The 21,152-nt window shown below is 42.3% G+C and overlaps 1 protein-coding gene across 2 annotated transcripts in view; it reads left to right on the top strand.

Annotated features, from left to right (window-relative positions):
- The window catches only part of PRICKLE2 (prickle planar cell polarity protein 2), a 355,242-nt gene that overhangs the window by 276,580 nt on the left and 57,510 nt on the right, over nt 1-21,152 (top strand). For both annotated transcript variants that reach the window (XM_034956835.3, XM_008963993.4), the window contains 4 exons: nt 9,490-9,603; nt 12,530-12,667; nt 15,240-15,443; nt 19,235-19,421. In XM_034956835.3, coding sequence (XP_034812726.2) covers nt 9,490-9,603; nt 12,530-12,667; nt 15,240-15,443; nt 19,235-19,421 — 643 coding nt within the window. The remainder of the gene's footprint in view (nt 1-9,489; nt 9,604-12,529; nt 12,668-15,239; nt 15,444-19,234; nt 19,422-21,152) is intronic.

Raw genomic sequence — 21,152 nt, 5'->3', positions numbered from 1 at the left:
TATAGAGCCTTCAGCCTGTGCCTCTCTCTTTGTTAGTTACACGATATCATTTGAGCCTCTTATTAATGCTTCAAGGTAGATATTATTGTCCCCAATTTACAGATGGAGATATTAACTTTCTACAAGAGATAAAATAACTTGCCCAACTACATGCAGATGGTAAGTGTTACATCCATTATTGGAACCCAAACAATCTGACTGCAGAGTCCAAACAGGTTACCCCTATAAGAAACTGCCATCCTGCTTTTTTCATACTTATGTATGTGTGTATTTTATCTAAAGGCAGTATTGAAACTGTTGTCAAATGAAGTTAGCAACTGTTGGGGAATTTTTAATAGGGCATATACGCAAATGCGTAGACAATCTGCAAAGGGTGTTTTGATAAAATTGGGATGAGGGAGTCTATTTAAGTGTAGCTTAAGTAGAAAATGTTCAAACCCCAAGTTCTTCCATTTCTGCAACCTTTTCTTTAACACAAGATAAAATAAATGTCAGATAATGCTCCAAACTAAATGGAATGTATTTTCTAACAAAACATTGAAGTTTAATATTCTAAATAAAATAATAAACAGGCTTGGAAAGAGTGGGCATGTGAGAACTAACAGGCATAGGAGCAAAGCAACTCATGTGATTCTGAATTATGGTACCGGCTTAGGGCATAACATAATTATTTTCCTTAGTTTGTTCAAACGAAGTTAACTCAACTTGAAAGAAATTCTCTGGCTTCAAATACAAATGGGTGTCGCTTTTGTCACTTCCTCTGAAATAAACAGTACATTGACAGTTATTCCATGCATCCTTTACTTAGCATCTCCACCCACCCCACAGCACTAATCTTTGGTGAAAAAGCAAATGCTTTGATGGAATGAAAGAGAAGCTTAATGAGTTTTACTCTGTTTCCTCTTGAAATCTCACTTGTTTATTCTCTTGCTGTATGTGTCTGTCTAGATCCTCTAATAACCCAGACAGCTAGAAAGGTAAGGTTTGAATACAGCATGCATCCATTCAACAAACACTTATTGAGTATCTGGCATGTGCCAGACCCTCTTCTGGGGGTATACAGCAAACACAGTCCTAAGTACTCACATTCTAGAGGGAAGAGAAAGTCAACAAACAAATGGATCATTTGTCAACAACTGATAAGTTCTTTGACAAAAAGCAGATGAAGAGTTTATCAGTTTCAGCACTGTTGGCATTTTGATGGGGATCTTTTGCTGTTGGGGCTGACCCATGTACTGTAGGAAGTTTGGCAGCGTCCCTGGCCTCTACCCACTATATATGCCAAAGCGGCTCCCTCCCCAAGTTGCAATAACAAAAAATGTCTGTAGACATTGTCAAATATCTCTTGGGGGGTATTATTGCCCCCATTTGAGAAGTACTGGGTTGGAAGATAAGGGATAGAGGTGCTAATTTATTAGGATAGTCAAGGAAGGCACCCAAGGTGGCCATTGAGCAAAGACTGGAAGAAAGGAGGATGACACCATGTAAATATCTGGGGGAATAACTTTTCAGGCCGAGGGAATGGCTGGTGTAAAGGCCATGAGGTGAAAGGAACAGCAAGGAGGTCATTGTGAGCAAAAGACCTGAACAAAAGGAATATGGTAAGAGACAGAGTCAGCCAGGTTGTAAGGAGGGGACGGGTCACGGTGCTATAGTGAAGACTTTGGCTTTGCATTATAGAGGCATGGGAGATAATCCAGGGTTGTTGTTTTGGGGGGTTTTGAGTTTTTTTGTTTTGTACTGTTTTGTTTTGTTTTTTTGAGATAGAATCTCACTCTGTCACCCAGGCTGGAGGGCAGTGGCGCATTCGCCACTCACTGCAGCCTCAACCTCCCAGACTCAAGTGATCCTCCCAGCTCAGCCTCCAGAGTAGCTGAGACCACAGGTGTGCCCCACCACAGCCAAGCTGTTTTTTTTTTTTTTTAATGTTTCTAGAGGCATGGTCTACCTTTGTTTCCCAGGCCAGTCTCGAACTCCTGGGCTCAAGCAATCATCCTGCCTTAGCCTCCCAAAGTGCTGGGATTGCAGGTATGAGCTACTGCACCCAGACCATCCAGGGTTTTGAGCAGAGCAGTGACACACCCTGGTTTATATTCCAATGGAGTTGTTATTGCTGCTGAATAGAGACTCGACTGCAGAGGCACAAAGGTGAAAGCCGGGTCCAGAAGCAGCCACAGCAGCAGCTCAGGCGAGCACTTAGTCATAGCTAGACTGGTCCTGCAGGGGTGGTGGAAAATGACTGGATTCTGGATATGTTTTGAACCGACATCCAACAAGAATCACTGTTGAATTAGACATCAAGTGTGAACAAAAGAAAGGAGTCTTTGAAAGATTCTTCTTTGAAAATACTGCAAATGAGCTTTTATTTCTGATTTTGATCCTAATCCTAGGGGAGTTCAACCTGATGGAGACATTGTTTAGGCATTAGGCATTAGACTGTTGTTTCCTAAATTGCTTCCTGAGTAAACCAATTAAAATTATAATGTGGGTCTCCAGGAGAAAAGGGAAGGAGCCAAACTTGGTACAATTTCACCTCTTGAATGCCACTTAATGGCACTTTTCTCCTATTGCTTGGGTAATGAAATTCTGGCAAATAGGGGCAAAATGAACACAGGGGCCCTCATGAGCAGCCCATCCCTATTTACTCACAGCTGTAATGCTACCTGATGGTCCTCCAGGTCCCCATTTGGGAACCACTGTGTACTTTTTTAAAGACCACCACGTGCAGCAAATTCAGGCAGCATCTTTCCCTTCTCTGTACAACCTGCCTTCTGAGATGCTCAGGTGCATTTTAGATATTACCTCCCCGAATTGAGGTAGATTAAACAAGGTTCCAAGCTTCTCAAACTGCAGGTGAGGGGGAACATGAAATAAAGGATCAGTGTTCAAATTAGTCCCTGGGTTAAGTTGGATTTTATAAAACCTTCCAAATGTATCAGCTCATGTCTGAGATTACACTTCAGGAGGGTTGGCCTTTACCTTGTGGTTGTGTTTGCCTTTTCCTTAAACTAGTGTTTCTCCTGGCGTGGTCTGAGGTGTTAAGAGTGCATAGTTCTGGCCTCCTTTTCAGACCCAGAGGGATGAAAATGGCAATCGTCTTTAATAAAGGCCTCAGATGATTCTAAAGTATGCTACTGTTTGAAAACCACTGCTGTATCATTTAGGAATTGCATTCACTTCCTAGCAACAGAGACTGTAAATAAAGAAATAGCTTATTTCTCTCACTCAGAAGTTCGGAGAAAGGCAATCCAGGGTTAGTCTGGTGGCTCCATGGTATAAAAATTTTTTTAATTTTTTGAAGTCCAGGCTCATAACTTTCTGTCCTACTGTCCTCAGGTTACAGCTTCCATTCCCATTTGTAAGGTTACTTCATGACACAAGATGGCTGCTGGAGCTCTAGCCATTGTGTTTACATTCCAGACAGGAAGCAGGAAGAAGGGGGAATGGGCAAAAAAAGGTCTTGGCTAACAACTGTCTAGCCTCCTTTAAAAGAGCTTCCCAGAAGTCACACCCTTCCGTGTCATTGGCCAGAATGTGTAAGGCCACATGTAGCTACTAAGGAGCTGCAGAAATATTATTCTTAGCTGAGTATATTGATGCTCTCAGTCAAATGAGGGTATTTTTAAGGAAGAAAAAAAAAAATGGATATGGCTGGGAAAACTCTGCCACAACTCTCTTACCATCATGCCATGGTGGTGTGGAAAGACTGTGTAATTTGGAGATTTTTCACTTACTGTCTGTTCATTTTGGCTTTATTTGGGAGCTGTGTGTTGGTTATGTTCTGGAGAATACCAAAGGAAAATGTGTTCATCGTTTCTGTGGTCAGCCATGCAGACCTGTTGGGAATCTACTGTATCTGGGTATGATTTGGTTTTTTCTTCCTTCTTTCCCATCCATCTGCCAGTCTCTTCAGTCTCTTTTTTTCTTGATAAAGGAGAACAGAAGGAGAGGATGGGGAAGTCAAGCTCAAAGGTGGCTCTCTCACTTTGTAACTATGTGATATTCAATCTGATGAGTATGAAATACCCACCTCCAGAGTGTGCAGAAGGTTTATGAAATACTGTGTATAAAAACGCTTCAAGCCTTAGGGTCACTCAGTAAGTCAATAGTTCGATGACCGCTTCCTTCATTCAGATCAGGCTTGTCCAACCCGTGGTCCACAGGCTGCATGCAGCCCAGGATGGCTTTGAATGCGGCCCAACAGAAATGCATAAACTTTCTTAAAACATTATGAGATTTTTTTTGCAATTTTTAAAAGCTCATCAGCTATCATTAGTGTTAGTGTATTTTATGTGTGGCTCAAGACAATTCTTCTTCCAGTGTGGCCCAGGGAAGCCAAAATATTGGGCCCCCTCCCCATCTAGATGGTGAAGAACAATTGATTCTGAAATCGGCCAAGAAAGTCTAACTTCTCCTTTGTGGGTTCCTGCTCTAAGAAAATAAGGATGCTTTTGATAAGGAAAATGTTGCCACCCAAAAATGTGAGCACTTTGCCCTTAGGATTTCTTGTTCTTGCCAGAGCTGGTGGAATCCCCTGCTGAATCATATATCTAGGTGTGGAAGGAGACACCTGAAAAATTGGGTGAGGTCCAACAAGTTCTCTTCCCTTTTCTGGGCTTCCTAGATCTCTTGAAGAAAGTGGGAATCCTACCATTTGCCTGGCAACTGCATAATGTTGGTTGTTGTGGGAAAACGGTAGAAAGCTCTAAAACTCACAAAGTGTGTTCCCTGGACTAACAGCAGGACCTGAAGAGGAGTCAGAAATGCAAATGTCCCCATCCCAGGCCTACTAAGTTAGAAATCTGTGTTTTAACAGGCCTGCCAGGTGATTCTGATGCAAGCTATAGTTTGAGAACCAGTGCTCTAATTAAAGTGCTTTGCACACTTCTTTATAAAAAAAAAAATCAGCTTACTTTTTGTACACTTTTCTCCCAAATGCAGAGTCATTGCTTCTCCAGCCTCCATCTTTCTGCCCAGGCAGAAATGCTGTCAAACGTGCAGTTCCTTCCAACAAGCCTCATCTTTCCAGCTGGGCGAGGCTTTGCTTTGTAGACTTTATATGCGCACTGACTAAAGCGCTTGCGATCTGTCTGACACACACTGAAGTTGCTGCCAAACCTTTCCTGTTGCAGAGTTACACCTTAAATAGCCTTCGGCTATTTCATTTTCATAAGCCAGTTTATTGTGTTCAAAATGCTTTTGTTTAGGGGAAAGTTACCTAGTATGATTTCACCTGGGGTGGAATCACAGGGCACCTTTATCTGGGAATGTCTAAATGGAGCAAAGTCTTTAGCACATTCAACAGACATGCTTTTGAATAAATATGTTCAATAAACACAGAATGAAAAATACAGTTATCAGCATAATGGGTAATAGCTTGGTAATGATCATCATTGACAAAATTCTATTGGATTTGCTTATTTACTCCAAAAAATGAACAAGTGAAACATGTTTGGACTAAAATGAACAATCTGCAGGATTTTCAGGGATTGTGCCAAATTTAATTTTTGTAGTGCCAGAAAGTATACTCAGTATTTTCCCATTACCCTTGGTTCACTTGATGTTTGTTTTGGGCCATACAGTAGTTTCATTGTGGAGAATGCCAGAGGAAAATGCAGGCAGCATTCCTGTATCCAGCCAAAGAATTCAGGAGAGCTGTTTCTCCCTCCCTCCCATCCATCTGTTAATCCCCTTTGCTCAATGAAAAATTTGCAAAGTCCAGCATCTAAACACCAGGAGGCGACACAAAGCTAACATTTAGAGGGATGCGTTTTTCTCCTGGACTTCAATGGACTTTGAAGAGGATTGGAAGTCCTGAAAGGACTAACTCATTCTCCTTCCTCAGAGCAAGCCACATCACCTACCATGTGATATGGGAGTGATTTGGTAGGTTGTTAATTAATATTAACTTATTTATTTTAGAAATGGGGCATCTTGCTACCTAGGTAAGTTCTTAAGTCATCCATCAAATTATTAGTTACCTTGTGAGAAGATATTCTAGCATATTCTATATTTGAGGAATTACTGGAATAATTTTGAGTGGTTATCAGTAGGCTTGAATTATAAAAGTTGACAAAAGATGTCCAGGAAAGATAGAGCTGTGTTCCCAAAGAGTAGTCACTACCTCTGTTGACTTCAGAATTCAGTCTTTAGGATGGATCTCAGCACACCAAGGGACTTATTTACTCCTAAGTTTCTCCAGAGTCCTCCATCACTGCTGGCTGCACCTTCACTCAGTCATGTCATGTTGGGATTCATTTATTCTCCAGTTTTCAAAGTATTGAATGTCTTTAATCTCATTTCTGGGTGTGGACGCTGCCCAAGACAGGGTAATCAGGGTCCTTCTCTGGGGAATTTGGAATTGAGAAAAGCGAGTCACTCTAGGACAGACTCTTGAAGTGATGCTGTGCAAACTCAAGTGCTGTGGGAAACCTTAACCTTTGAGAAGGTGAGAAGCAGATCTGCAGGAAGAGAAGAGAGCAGAGGTAAGAGGACACTGGGCTCAGAGAGAACAGAAACTTGGTACAATCACCTTCCAGTGGCATATTCTGTTTCCTCATGAGACCCTTTTATATACATGGCTAAGTTTCTAAAAACAAAAACAAAACAAAACACACACACAGACACACACACACACACACCCCTTTATAACAGTTTGCCATTTTTCCCCTGAAGTCAAACTAGCTTTAATACCATTGTATTCCTTGCAACCTATTTTTCTTGCTTTGACTAATATAAGTGGCTTCAGGGTTTGGTCTCACTCTACAAGCCAGCAGTGTTGCTGCCCATTCAAAAGTGGGCCTGATGGGGTGGCTCACACCCGTAATCCCAGCACTTTGGAAGGCCAAGGCAGGAGAATAGCTTGAGCCCAGGAGTTCAAGACCAACTTGGTCAACATAGCAAGACCCTGTCTCTCCAAAATATTTTAAAAATTAGCCAGGCATGGTGGCATGCGCTGGTAGTTCCTGCTACTCTGAGGTGGGAAGAGTGCTTAAGCCCAGGAGGTCAAGGCTACAGTGAGCCATGATCACGCCACTGTACTCCAGCCTGGGTGGCAGAGCAAGACCTAGTCCAGGAAGCATCTGGATTGTTCCATTTAGAGTAGGCCAGGCTTGATAGTATGACTATTGTCATGTATTCGTGTTATTTATTTTTATTAAGAGCCACATGCTTGTGCCTACACTCTCATTTAATCATCACAGTCTTATGATGAGTATTTTGAACACCCACATAACTTGCTCAGGAACCCAGAGATGGGAAACAACAGAGCCTTGACTCGGGGTCCAGATCTACCGGCCATGCCCTAGAGGGTGCAGGGAAGATTCCAACTTGGGCCAGCCTTAGACAGTATCAGAAAGGGCTTGGATCAAAGTACCAGTTAAGAAGGGCTCTCAGGCCTGACTGTGCTCTAGGCAATGGACAGGGCGTATGTGAGTAATTAGAGGTGGTTAAGAGGAGGGTCGATGGAACCGCAACTAGACTCTGCATTTTCAAGCATCCATAGTAATTCATCTCATATTAGCAATTGTCCCTAATGTTCCATAACGACAATGGAAGTTGGGAGAATGACAAAGTAATGATGGAACAAGGCCTTTCTACAAGCAATCTTCTGACTTGGGAGTCAGAAGCCCATTCCCCAAGACATGAGACTGGGCGTGCTTTTTTATACCTGGCCTTTGTCTGATGAGGCATATGGCACAGGGACTTTTCTGAGGATGGAATGCTGTGCAAGTCTCTAATAGGCAAATTGCCAGCTTCTAATCCCAAACTAACTAGTGATCTGGGCTTTTACTTCTTCTCAGAGTACTGGTCAACAGTGGGCTGTCTTCAGAACCTGGCATCATTCATTCCTGCCCCTGGGCATAGCTCTCTGCCAGCTGCCTATAGGGAGGGGCTTATACAGACCCTGCCTTTGGAAATCTAGCTAGTCTAGGACAAGAATTCTTTTTATAGTTGCCTCTGGGATTTGATTAAAAGGATGATAGGCACATGATGGTTAATGGTTACCATCATTAGTTATGAAAATAAAGATAGCTTTCACATTTTTTAAGGCCTTGTCATTAAAAAGCCTTTTCACCCCCTCTTCTAACATTTATGACTTAGTTTCTGGAGATCAAAGTAGACAGAGCTTTCGCACCTCTTCACCCCAGCATTCCCAAAACATGTGTTCATACCCACGGCTCCCTAAATGCAAAGGAATTAGACCAAGTTTAGACCAAGTTTGTAGAATGTAACATATTTTTTTTTTCATTTTTGTTTTTTTTTTTTTGAGAAAGAGTCTCGCTCTGTTGCCCAGGCTGTGGTGTGTTCAAGCAATTCTCCTGCCTTAGCCTCCTGAGTAGCTGGGATTACAGGCATGCACCACCAGGCCAGGCTAATTTTTGTACTTTTAGTAGAGGCGGGGTTTCACCGTGTTGGCCAGGCTGGTCTCAAACTGCCGCCTTCAGGTGGTTCTCCCACCTGCCTCAGCCCCCCAAGGTGCTGGGATTTCAGGTGTGAGCCACCATGCCTGGCCAAATATGATGACTTTCAGAGCCCTCAGTCTTCCATCTTCTCCATTTGTTAAATGAATGCCTTGTTTTGCAAGAGGTGGTCATGTTGTTAAATAAGAGATACTTGAGAGTATTTTCCATGATGTCATCTGGGCTTGTGGGATTTTTTTTTTTTTTTTTTTTTTTTTTTGCCTCTCCTATATAATAACATACCTTCTGTATTAGCCAGTTTTTTCTTTCTCTAGTTTTGCATGTAGCTGAATGGTGGAATGTCTGTTTTCTTTTCTCAGGCAAAATTAGCTGCTTGGTGCTTTCCCCAGTTGTTGTTAGGGTTGAATGAGCCTCATAAAGTACAAGAATATGTCCTAACAGTCGTAAACAGGAATGTTGTGGGATGTGCAAAAATCCTCATGTTAGTGACAATTTTTAATTACATGCTCTGCATCCCAGATTTAGTGAGTCTATTTCTGATGGATGTCAGCTGCTGCCTGCCTTACAAAAGTCTCGAAACCTGGAGGGCTTTAAATGTAGGTGGAGGCTGAGGTACCTAGGGGTTTGCCGAGTGCCAAAGACTGGCTTAAACTCCATTGCCGAGGCAGGTGCTGACATATCCCTTTGGCTAGGGAGGCACGTCACATGCTGGAGACTAACAGAGAAAATGGTAAAGCCAGCTCTCAGGGGAGTCTGCCGAGAAAGCCCTACCCTCTGGTTCACCAGCATGTCTACTGAATTCTCTGTTTCTAGGAAAATTTACTGGCTTTATTTTTCCCTCACAGAGTGAGGGAAAAATCCCAGATATGGATGATTTGCCTGACTCTTGCTTTAAGGATGAATTTCTCTGCTTACCATAGGAAACTCATCTGCTGTTGACTTTCATAAAGAGTCAGGACTGCAGAAGTCAGTTACATCCTGCTGGGGGAATCATCTTCCCAGTAAGTGGGAATAGGCACATGGTTTGAGTAATGGGCAAGTCATCTATATGCTTTCTGTCCTTCAGGTACACCAGTACTATAGCTGTCTCCCAGAAGAGAAAGTCCCTTATGTCAACAGTCCTGGAGAGAAACTGCGAATCAAGCAGCTACTACACCAGCTGCCGCCACATGACAATGAGGTAAGGGGCTAGAGGGGGCTTATGCAGAATTTTCTTAGTGCCTTCTATGAATTGTTACCTTTTTCATAATCTGCCACCAATGAGGTAGCTGAAGAAGAACTCTGGCAATTTATTTTAGGTTTTAGCTTCCTTAATTAGAGCCAAAATAAACTGGCCAACAATTTACTTCTAGAGAGTATTACTAAAAAAGCAGAATCTCATTATAAACTGGATTGGCCTCTATGCCTGGCGCTACTAGCTATTTGGGGGTAGCCAGGGAGCACTAAAATTCAAAAGCTATGATTCCAAGTTTTCTTACTTGAAGAATATGCCATGTGGGTTGCCTGTGTATTTTGGAGAGATGATTGAGATCCCCTGGACCACTTCAAGTCCTACAAAAGCTTTGTGACTCTCCTGAATTTTCAGCATCATTTCATATTAAATGAGTGTGCAAGTTTTCCACACTACACTGCAGGAGAATTACACGTCCAGATTTGTAGCTTCGAATGTCTGTGTTTTTGTCATGGTGAAGTCTGACTTGCCGAGGTTGTTCTTTGTACTCTTGAAAGTGTGGACTAGCAGACTGTCCTTTTTTCTGAACCCAGAAACATGGCACTGTAAGCGGGCATCTCTTATCCTTGAAATCTGATTGCTCATAAAGAGAAATTTGTAAACATGGTTTTAAAAGATCATTATGCTGGAAGGGAAATCAGTTTACATGCTAGAAATTCATTTTTAGGTATCTGGTTTTTAAAAATAGTAATCCTATGGAACTGAACTGTCTACTTGACTCTGACTGCATTTAAAACAAAAATGTAATTTTTAATTGATAGGAGAAATAACCCCCTTAGAGAGCTGGACACCAGCTTTCTACCAACTCTCCAACCCAGGAGCTGGATCCCAGCAGCTCCGTCCCAGGGGAAATGAGTGCTTTTCAGTCTTATTTTCCCACATTAGAATGAAAGGGGATCATTTGAGAGCCTCAAAAATAAATTTGAGTAAGCAGGACAAAAACTTTAAAACTGAAGCAGTTCCCTAGAAAGAGAGCTATGATCCTCTTTACTGCTCCTTATTTCAGACATCATAAAGCAAATATAAATAATGCTTTCTCCTTTAAAATTGAGAGCAAGCATTGTAACCTGATGCCTGGTTAACTAATTTGGAAGTGAAAATGCGAGTTTTTACAAGCAGGAAGGGTGTGCCTTCCTTTGAAAGCATGTCCCTAAAATGTCAATGGTGTAACCATATATTCTGGGCTGTTCAGGTCACTGCAGTTCTCTCTGGGACGTTTACATGAAGACTTTTTTTTTTTTTTAGCTCTTTATTTGACAGAGAGAAGGGATTGGCTCTTCTCTGATTTTAGTGGTTTGTTGTGTTTATGGTTAACTGTGCTTTTATGAAAAGAGACACCATTCAGATTACAATGTCCCATTGGTAGGAATTGTGTGTGTGTGTGACCCAGTGGGCAGATTTAGCCTATTTGAAATGGCTCTTTTGAAGACAAAGGGTGATTGTGATTCTAAAGTAAATATTTGACCATTTTCTTTTTTGCATAGATAAGACAATTTTGATATCCACAGCTGTCCTGGTTTTCAAATTAGGATGTGACAGTCCTAGTTCAAAGATTTCCCTCTAACCATCTGTGTAACAAATCATCCAAGCAACTCACTTAACCTTTCTGATGTCCAGATTACTCCAAAGTATAACAGGAGATGGGATTAGGACCGTGTTTCCCAAAGTGTGGTATATACATGACTCTGAGTGTTATGTGGACATGGCAGTAAATGAAGCGAAACCACATACTGACAGAGTTACTGTCTTTTAAGTTGTATTGTATTCCTTGTGATAGAGTGGTTGAATAATCAAGGAGGAAATTTCAATTTAGTGCTAGCAGGTGTCTCATATCTCTCTAACTCACACTGGCCTCCACTTTTAAGTAGGAGCATCAGGGATCTCTGTTTTAGGATTTCCTGCAAGCAAAGTGACCAGCTAGAATCTAACAACATGGTTCTGTTCCCAGTCTATTTAGGTTGCTTCTGGGTTTTTTTGTTTGTTTGTTTGTTTTTGTTTTTGTTTTTACAAGTGATATTGGTTTTCCATTTATAGTTATAATATACTTTCTTTTGAAATAAATGCATCCAAGTTTCCAAAAAACTGAGTCAGTATTAGAAACAGCATTGAGTAAATAACAGTGCAAGAATATAGCACAATTCCCAAGGTGTGCATAAGTAATGGGAGATACTGGATTCAAATTATCTTTAATGTTCCTCCTTTAATTCTCTGAGTTTCTATATTTAACAAGAAGGAAAATGTCTCTTGCAAGTCGACTCAACTGAAGCCTAGCAGGCAGCTTGTTCCTCTCTCTACAAAGATAAACATGCAGAGACTTTTGTGCAGCATCACAGATGCCTGGTCCAACTCCTCAGGCTCACACCTTTGTTTCCCTGTTTTTCCAAAATGAGACGGGAGAACAGAAGCTGTCAGCACGTGGACACCTGCTCTGGCTCACTGACTTAGAGTCATTCTTGGTGTCAAGGATCACTTGCATGGGCACATGGAGATGAAAGTATCAGGTTCCTGCAGTTTGGAAGAAGGAGAACTTCTCAGCTCTTTCCTGGCAGCTGAGCCACCCCAGATGATTTGATCTTAACATGGTGAGCAGAGTGAGGCAGTCAGGATAAGGAGCAGGCACCTTTAGCCTGCCCAAGGCTTGGGATCCAGAATTCAGAGCCTTTGGTAAGCTCTTTTGGCTGTCCGCAATCTTAGTAGAGACTCACCTTAGTAGAGACTCACCTTAAATCTCTCCAAGGCTGTTGTGGTTAAAGTTCAGGAGAGGGCTATAAAACCAAATGAGAGTGTATTTAACGAGAAAACTCAGAGTCATGGGCTTCAGAAATCTTAAGGAGCAAGGGTGACTTTTTCCATGCCATTGTCTGTGTCTATTCAGGTTCGATATTGCAACTCCCTGGATGAGGAAGAGAAGAGGGAGCTGAAGCTTTTCAGCAGCCAGAGGAAACGTGAAAACTTGGGCCGTGGGAATGTCAGGCCTTTCCCAGTCACCATGACAGGAGCTATTTGTGAACAGGTAAGCATGGATTCAGGGGAGTGAAGAGGCATTGTTCTGGCATCTTTTCACCCATTCATTCATCCAACAATTGTTTTACTGAGTGCCTACTATGTGCCTGAGATACAGTAGTGAACAAAAGACGGGAAAGTTTCATCTTGCCCTTCTAAGGAGTTGGATTCTAGGGGAGGAAGTCAGACAATATATGTAATCAACAAAATAGAAAAAAATACAGCAAGGAAGGAGACTTGAATGTACTGGAAGTGTGGGGAGGCTGCAGTTTTAAGGAAGGTTGATGGGGAAGACCCCACTTAGAAGATCTGAGCAAAGATGTGCACAGATGTGCAAGAGGGAGAGAGTCTTGCAGATTTTAGGGCAGAGGGAATGCTAAGGCAGAAGGAATGACCGGTTTAGAGGCCCTAAGACAGGAGGGTGTCTATTATGTTCAACAGTGAGTTAGCCAATGGGCTGGGGCAGAGGGAGTGAAGGGAGATAATTCAGATAAAGTCAGAGTTCTGGGTGAGCCATTGGAAGAATTGAGCAGAGCAATGGCATGATGGATTTATGTTTTAAAAAGAGACCTTTAGAAAATGGAGTTGGCTTGGGCCATGGGTCAGCCTCCCTCCCAGGATCATCCCAGAACGAGAGCCATTTAAAGGGGAGGTAAATGATCTTCTCCTGAGAATTGAGAGTTCCTTATTGAAGTGCATGAAGCCCTTCCCAGTCATGTTGACAGGAGCTATTTGTGAACAGGTGAGAGTGGGTTCAGGGGAGTGAAGAGGCATTCTCCCTGGGACCTCACTGCGTTCAAGATTCTGGATTTCCTGTCTCCTCTGCTCCTGTTGAGTGCTCAGGGTGTGGTGAAGAAGAGTTGTAGAGACTGCAGGGTGGGAACACACCTTGCCCCACCTCTCAGCTGCCACAGGCTTTCCAGTGCTGATCGTCATTCTTGGTACTTCTCTAAGTCCTACAGCTTTTTGAACATTCCTATCTAACTCCTTAAGCTCTGCATAGACCCCTTGAGAGCTGAAGATATGTTAACTGGATCAAAGAAGAGGAGGTGGGATGCTGCCCAAGGGAAGCAGATGTCATTTGAGGCCCTTTTTTGAGATTTCAGAAAGGGGTAGAGTGAGAAGGTTCAGTTATATGGGATGGGGGAGCTAATTGACCAGAGATTTGGCAGTGGGATCTTTATTCTTATGAAGTATATCTGGGACCCACCCTTAAGGTACAGGTGGTCAGTGGTTGTGATCTGAGATTCACTGTGCTCCATCCAGGCAAGCTGAAATCCTTGCTCCTCTCAGATCAGTCTCCTGGAACCAGGCAAGCTGAGTTTGCCTAAGGGAGAAGGAAGGTTGGGCATTTTGTGGGCAGGTGCCAAGAATTGTGTAGAATAGTGCCAAGAGTGTGACGGCAGAAAGAGCTTTCATAAGTTTGACTCATGTTTCTTCCAGATGACCTTGACCGTGTTACTTTTCCTTGGTTTTGTCATCTATAGAATGGATGAATGATGACTCGTGTGAGGGTTATATAGGATTATGTCTGCATGCTTTAGCTCTGCTAACATTATCATGGAAGGTAAGGATAACATGATGCCTTTCTTTTGTCCAGTCACACACGTGGATGAGCTCCCACAGACTGTTTGTGAGGTCTTTACTTCATTTTCTAAGATACATTTCAACGCATAGCATGGGAAAGATTTGGAGGTAGCTTCTCTGCTCTTTAGACATTGTCCCGAGCTCAGCCACTCTTGTATGACCCGAGAACTATACTCAACCTGTGAACCTCAAGGCCCATACCATGGTCAGCAAAAGCATCTCCCTAGACCTACTTTCCACACTTTATTCTTCCCTCAGAGTCCCTCAAACCATATTCTTTTTGTCCCAACCCCAAATGTAAGCATAGGTGGCTAGTGATTCTGCCTTGTTTCTTTCAGGATCAAGAGGGAACTTGAGAAAATGAGTGAGAAGGTAGGGAAGGGATAGGAAGAAACCCTTTCCATAGTTTGGCCTTAGAAGTGGTGCCGTGTCAATCAAGACTATGTAGAAAGATGTTAGAGGAAGCAGACTAAAAGCATGCCTGAAAGGCACACAGAGAAGGTAGTTAAAGGTGAGCGTGCTATTATGTACCCACCCTCCCTCCCATGTAAGAGTATAGGCCCCACCTCCTCCAAGCCCCGTCCTCCCACCCACCTCCCTCCCCAGCCACTCCTCGTGGTGTTAAACCTGGCTGTGTCTCTGCATGGAGTTTAAAGTATCTAAAAGATAATGAGGCTTTCCTCTGTGCCAGTTTGCCTCCTGCCTGCAGAGCCCCTGTACGTTATTGTGCTAAAAGAGCTTTTCTTTCTTTCCCACCTTTGTGATTCCTCATTCTCCCAATGACTTTCTCTCTACATTATTTGTAAGCCTTAGGAAGGAGAGTTCAGGGAGGACAAGAAAAACCTGCCCTGCTGCCTGTGTAAAGCAGGAAGCATAGTGACTGCTTTGAACATAAGCACTCAGTAGCCAGCTAATGGTGGTTGTCCTTTATCATTTATGCACAGCACTGGGAGATGGGGCTAGTGTGACTACTGATGTTTCTGTTTGCCTCACAGTGCGGAGGCCAGATCAATGGTGGAGACATCGCTGTGTTTGCGTCACGCGCTGGCCACGGCGTTTGCTGGCACCCGCCGTGCTTCGTATGCACTGTCTGCAATGAGCTCCTGGTGGATCTGATCTACTTTTACCAAGATGGGAAGATATACTGTGGCAGGCACCATGCTGAGTGCCTGAAGCCGCGCTGTGCTGCCTGCGATGAGGTTAGAGCAAACTCCAGCAGGTTTACCTGCCCATCACCCCTTCATTGCACCATAGCCAACACATGGTCTTCTGGCTTTCTGCACTGAAGAAAGCCATAGGCAACTTCATTTTCTTGCATTAACCCTTTTGGGAGAGAAGCCCCACCCATCCCTGGTTACTAGAATGTCTGGGGTTGTGGCCTGCTTTACTGAGCGTGGAGGTCTCATAGCTTCCTGTTGGGAAGGCAGTTTCTATATCCATGAAGATCCCCAAGTGACATATAACTGGCCCTAAGTAGGTTCAGAACTCTAAAAACAAAACAAAACAAAATTGCATTGTGCATCTTTAGATATTAACCCTAATCTCATGGAATAATCAGTAATGGAGTGCCACTTATATCTTAAAATTGTTTCATTTTCCAAGATTCACTGCTGCAAAATGATTAGAAAAGAGAAGAAAATGGGTAGCATTATTTGATTTTTCTACAGTTTATAAAAGTTCTGAGTGAAAATTCAGGAGGCAGATGAATACTTCATTTGGATGTCTCTGCCCCGTGCTCTAAGAAGTACCCTATGTAAGAAAGCAGGATAGAACGCAAAACCTCTGCCTGGCCTTCTTCCCCTACTAGAAGCACACCCTACCGTGTAAGCTGACAGAATAGAAAACCTGGTTTAGCTTTATAAGTTGGGAGCAGAAAAAAGAATGTTCTAAATCTGACCACTTTTATGGGAATAATTTGGGTAAAAGTCCTAGACAGAGGTTTCCTCCTGTGCAAAGGAGTTTTTTGCATCTATCTTTCTCTGTAAATAGCAGTGTGGGAGGTAAGTAACACTCCCCTTTTTCAGCCAGACAGCCTACTGTTACATGGGCATTTCTTTCTTACAAACTACCTACGAGGGACTCACTTTCTAGAAGGAAGCTGATCAGGCTTAACTAATTTGAATTCTAACACTAATGGTGATGTTCTGGAGAGACCTTCTAGAAAGATAGCTGGAAAACTAAATTCAGGTCCAACTCTGTGGTTCTAGAACACCTTTTTACCTTCATGCCTCAGTTTCCACATCTGAAAATTGGTGCTCAGAATACAACTTTGTGTTGTCTAATGGCAATTAGAATATGATTGAAGCACACACTTTGAAATTTGTTTATTGAGATATAATTTGCATAGCATTAAGGACCCTTTTAAAGTAAATAATTCTGTGGATTTTAGTATATTCACAAAGCTGTGCAACCATCACTGCTGATTCCAGACCATTTTCATCAACTAAAGAGAAACTCTTTATCCATTAGCAGTCACTCCTCATTTCCCCCTTTCCCTAGCCCCTGGCAACTTCTAATCTATTTTTGTCTCTGTGGATTTACATGTTCTGGACATTTCATGTAAGTGAAATCATATGTGACCTTTCAAGTCTGGTTTCTTTCGTTTAGCATGTTTCCAATGTTAATCCATATTGTAGTATATGTAAGTACTTCATTCCTTTTCATGGCTGAATAATATTCAGTTGTATGTATGTATCACATTTTGTCTAGCCATGTATCAGTTGATGGACATTTAAGTTGTTTCCACTTTTTGGCTACTCTAAACAACGCTGCTATGAACATTTATGTACAAGTGTTTGTGTGTACATATATTTTTAGTTCTCTTGAGTGTACACCCAGGAGTGGAATTGCTGGGTCATATGATAATTCTAAGTTTAACTTTTTGAGGGAATGCCAAATTGTCTTCCAAAACAAGTATAACATTTTACATTCCTGCTATCAATGAATGAGGATTCCAATTTGTCCACTTTCTCACTAATACTTGTTATCATCTGTTTTTTTTCATTATAGCTATCGTAATGGGTATGAAGTAGTATCACATTGAGGTTTTGATTCATATTTCCCCAACAGCTAATAATGTTGAGCATCTTTTCATGTGTTTATTAGATATTTGTGTATCTTCTTTTTCAGAGAAATGTCTGAAAAAAGTTTTTAAATTTTTTGACTACCTTTTCAATTGGGTTATTTTTCCCTTTTTTTTTTTTTTTTTTTAAGACAGAGTCTCACTCTGTCACCCAGGCTGGAGTGCAGTGGCATGATCTTGGCTCACTGCAGCCTCCACCTCCCAGGTTCAAGCGATTCTCCTGACCGAACCTTCTGAGTAGCTGGGATTAGAAGCATGCACCACCATGCCCAGCTAATTTTTGTATTTTTAGTAGAGATGGCGTTTCACCATGTTGGTGAGGCTCGTCTCAAACTTCTGGCCTCATGTGATCCACCCACCTCAGCCTCTCAAAGCACTGGGATTACAGGTGTGAGCCACTGTACTTGGCCTATTTTTCTCATTATTGAGTTGTAAGAGTGATTTGTATATATTCTGTATACTAGTCCCTCATCAGATAGATGATTGGCAAATATTTTCTCCCATTCTATAGCTGTATTTTCACTTACTCGATGATGTCCTTTGAAGCATAAAGTTTTTAATTTTGATGAAGTCTACTTTATTTTTTGTTGTTTATGCTTTTAGCATCATATCTAAGAAACCATTGCCTAGTTCAAGGTCATAAAGATTTACACCTGTGTTTTCTTCTAAGAGTTTTATTGTTTTTTTGCCCCTAGCTCTTTAACCCCATTTGAACTAATTTTTTTTTTCTTCGAGATGGAGTTTCACCCTGTCACCCAGGCTGGAGTGCAGTGGCACGATCTCAGCTCACTGCAAGCTCCGCCTCCCAGGTTCACGCCATTCTCCTGCCTCAGCCTCCCGAGTAGCTGGGACTGCAGGTGCCCACCACCACACCTATTTTTTTTTTTTTTTTTGTATTTTTAATAGAGACAGGGTTTCACTGTGTTAGCCAGGATAGTCTCAATCTCCTGACTTTGTGATCCACCCACCTTGGCCTCCCAAAGTGCTGGGATTACAGGTGTGAGCCACCGCACCCAGCCTTGAGTTAATTTTTATGTATGATGTAAGGTAGGGGTTTGAATTCATTATTTTACATGAGGCTCTCCTGTTGTCCGAGCTCTGTTTGTTGAGAAAACTATTCTTTTCCCCACGGAATGGTCTTGGCCTCCTTTTCCACAATTAATTGACCATGTATGTATGAGTTTAAATCTGGATACCTATTCATCTATATGCCCAGCCTTATGCCAGTGCCATGCTGGGTTGATTACTGTAGCTTTATAGTAAATTTTGAAATCTGTGCTTTGAAATTTTAAAAACTCTATATTGGGGGAAAATGCAAACACTTGTGAGGGCCTGGCAGGTGCTGTAAATGAAGGTGACTTATTTTAAGGCAATAGGGAAGGATGAAGAATATGACAAACTGGAGAACTTGCCACTCATTAGAAAGCAGCAGCCTCTCTTCTTAGCTCTAGTTTGTTATTGCCATGTAGGAATGTGCACTGAGCTTTGCAAATGTTGTATTTTCAAAAGATAAACCAGGATTACAAGTGTTAATATGATATTTTCCATTTAAAAAAATAATATGGCCAGGCCAAATGAAGCAGATATGTATGTCCAATGTGCCTGTGAGCTGTCAGTTTTTGATCATGCCTTATATTCTCCAGGGTAGAACATTCTTTCTCTTATTAAATGTGGTTAAGTTAATTACTGGCTAGGCCAGAAATCATGTTTAATTATGCTTTAGGTAAATCCATGTATAGGAACTGATATACATACAGAATAAACATATCCATATGGATTTTTGTTTAATTATTTGTGAGTAGGATCTGCTTTCTTACCCTTCTAGTTCAAGGACCCCATAGCTTTCTTCCTTTAAAATATGTTCTGGATGGGTTTTACACATTGACCATTTGGCTTCCCCATCTCCAGATCATCTTTGCAGATGAATGCACAGAAGCTGAGGGGCGACACTGGCACATGAAACACTTTTGCTGCTTCGAGTGTGAGACAGTGCTGGGCGGCCAGCGCTACATCATGAAGGAGGGAAGACCCTACTGTTGCCACTGCTTCGAGTCCTTGTATGCAGAATATTGTGACACCTGTGCCCAACATATAGGTGAGGCAATATTTGGCAGTCAGCTTGGTCCTTCTGTGATGCGGTCACCTTTGTTTTGGGTGTAATTAAAATATCTTTGATTGCAAGTGTTAGAAACCCAACTCATCCTAACTTAACTGAAAAAGAGAATTTCTTGATTCACAACACTAGAAAGGCCAAGAAGTATACTAGCTTCAGATAGGGGTGGATCAAGGGTTCAGACAAAACCGATATTTTTCTCTGTATCTCAGCTTAATTTGCCTTCTGTTAACATCATTTGGGAGAAGCTGTCTTCACCTAATGGTCGAGATGACTCACTAGTGATACTAGTCTTAGTATTTGCATTCTCAAAAGGAGAGGAACTGTGTCTCTTCCAGTTTTCAGGTCAGTTCTTGCAAATAAGAATCTTCTCAGCCTTGCTTTGGTCAAGGGCCCACCTCCAAGTGGGGACTATGTGCCATACAGTCCCACAAGCGAGGCTCAGGGCAGTGGGGGAAGCTCAGAAGGAAAATCTAAACAGATATCTTCCATAGCCTCCTTGGGACAAGTTGGGGATTTGCAGAGGAGGAACCAAAGTGGTCTCTTGGTGGGGAGGGATTGTCAAGGAAACCCAGTGGCTTCTGGCAAGTATGTCTTTAAAAAAAAAAATAGCAAAAGCTACTCCAGCCAAATGCAAAGCAAATGAACCTCAAATAGTCCATAAACTATTAACTCCCCCAATAAGTGGCAGATATGAGATGGTGAAAATCATTTTCCCTCTGCAAATACCCAATTTGTTCAACCCTTTAACGCTGTTCCAGATCATACTGCATTGTGGCTTATTCATTCAACTTGACTTTTCTGGCACCTTGGGAAGGAGCCAACCTTGGGGGGAATAAAAAAGTTGGCAGTGGCTGAATGTCTGTGAGATCACAGCCAGATCATCCAGTGGCTTGTGCAATCTGAAGAAGTCTGTTCAGAAGCTGCCAATTTCTTACCTAGAGTGAGGAGATACAGAGATAATCCACTTTGGAGCCCATTTTGCCCCACTTAAAAGGTTTTATCAGGACCAAAAAAAGTGGCTTTGTTTTCTTGGTTCATAAGAAGTGATGTATTCAAATAAAAAATTAGCTAGTATTTGGAGAGCTCTGTGTGCTGATAAAAACCCTGGCTTTGTGGACAAGACACCTAGCGTGTGCTCAACAGTGCTTTGTCATTGGGCATTCTTGTCCCACATACTCAGGCCTGGGCTTAAGCTCTGCTGTGAAGACCTCTGTTCAGCTGCATTTCCTTCTGGGGGCTTAGGTGATGGCAAATTCCCCATCCCCTAACCCCTAAAAACCTCACCCCTCTCACAGCCTATTGCTTCAACTCAGTACCCAGGAGCTTTCATGTCTCACAAGATCAAAGTAGTCAAACAGATAACCTTCTTTTTGCTGAGAGTTAGGAAATGCGAAGATCAGTTGTGACAAGTGGCAAGACGTGTGTGGAAGGGGAGAGGTAGGACAGTGTCAGGGAAAATGGTGCAATGTCTTGACTCAGTATTGCCCAACCGAGGATTCAAGTCTGCAAGTGCACACTTGCTCAGATGAGAGGGGCCATGTGTGCAGAATACCAGCCCATGGCAACAATACCCCTTCCCATCCATATTTCTGTTTTTCCTGTTTCTGTCTTTGGAGGCTAAGAGCCTCTCCAGAAACTGCCACTTAGAATTTTTGCTCAGTACTTGGCAGAGAGAAAAATCTCTCTGTTGCTGCAGCATGTACACCTCAG

Source organism: Pan paniscus, chromosome 2 (genome assembly GCF_029289425.2).
Source record: "Pan paniscus chromosome 2, NHGRI_mPanPan1-v2.0_pri, whole genome shotgun sequence".
Taxonomy (NCBI): domain Eukaryota; kingdom Metazoa; phylum Chordata; class Mammalia; order Primates; family Hominidae; genus Pan; species Pan paniscus.
The sequence above is the reverse complement of the archived record's forward strand: the minus strand, read 5'-3'. Positions and strand labels throughout refer to the sequence as shown.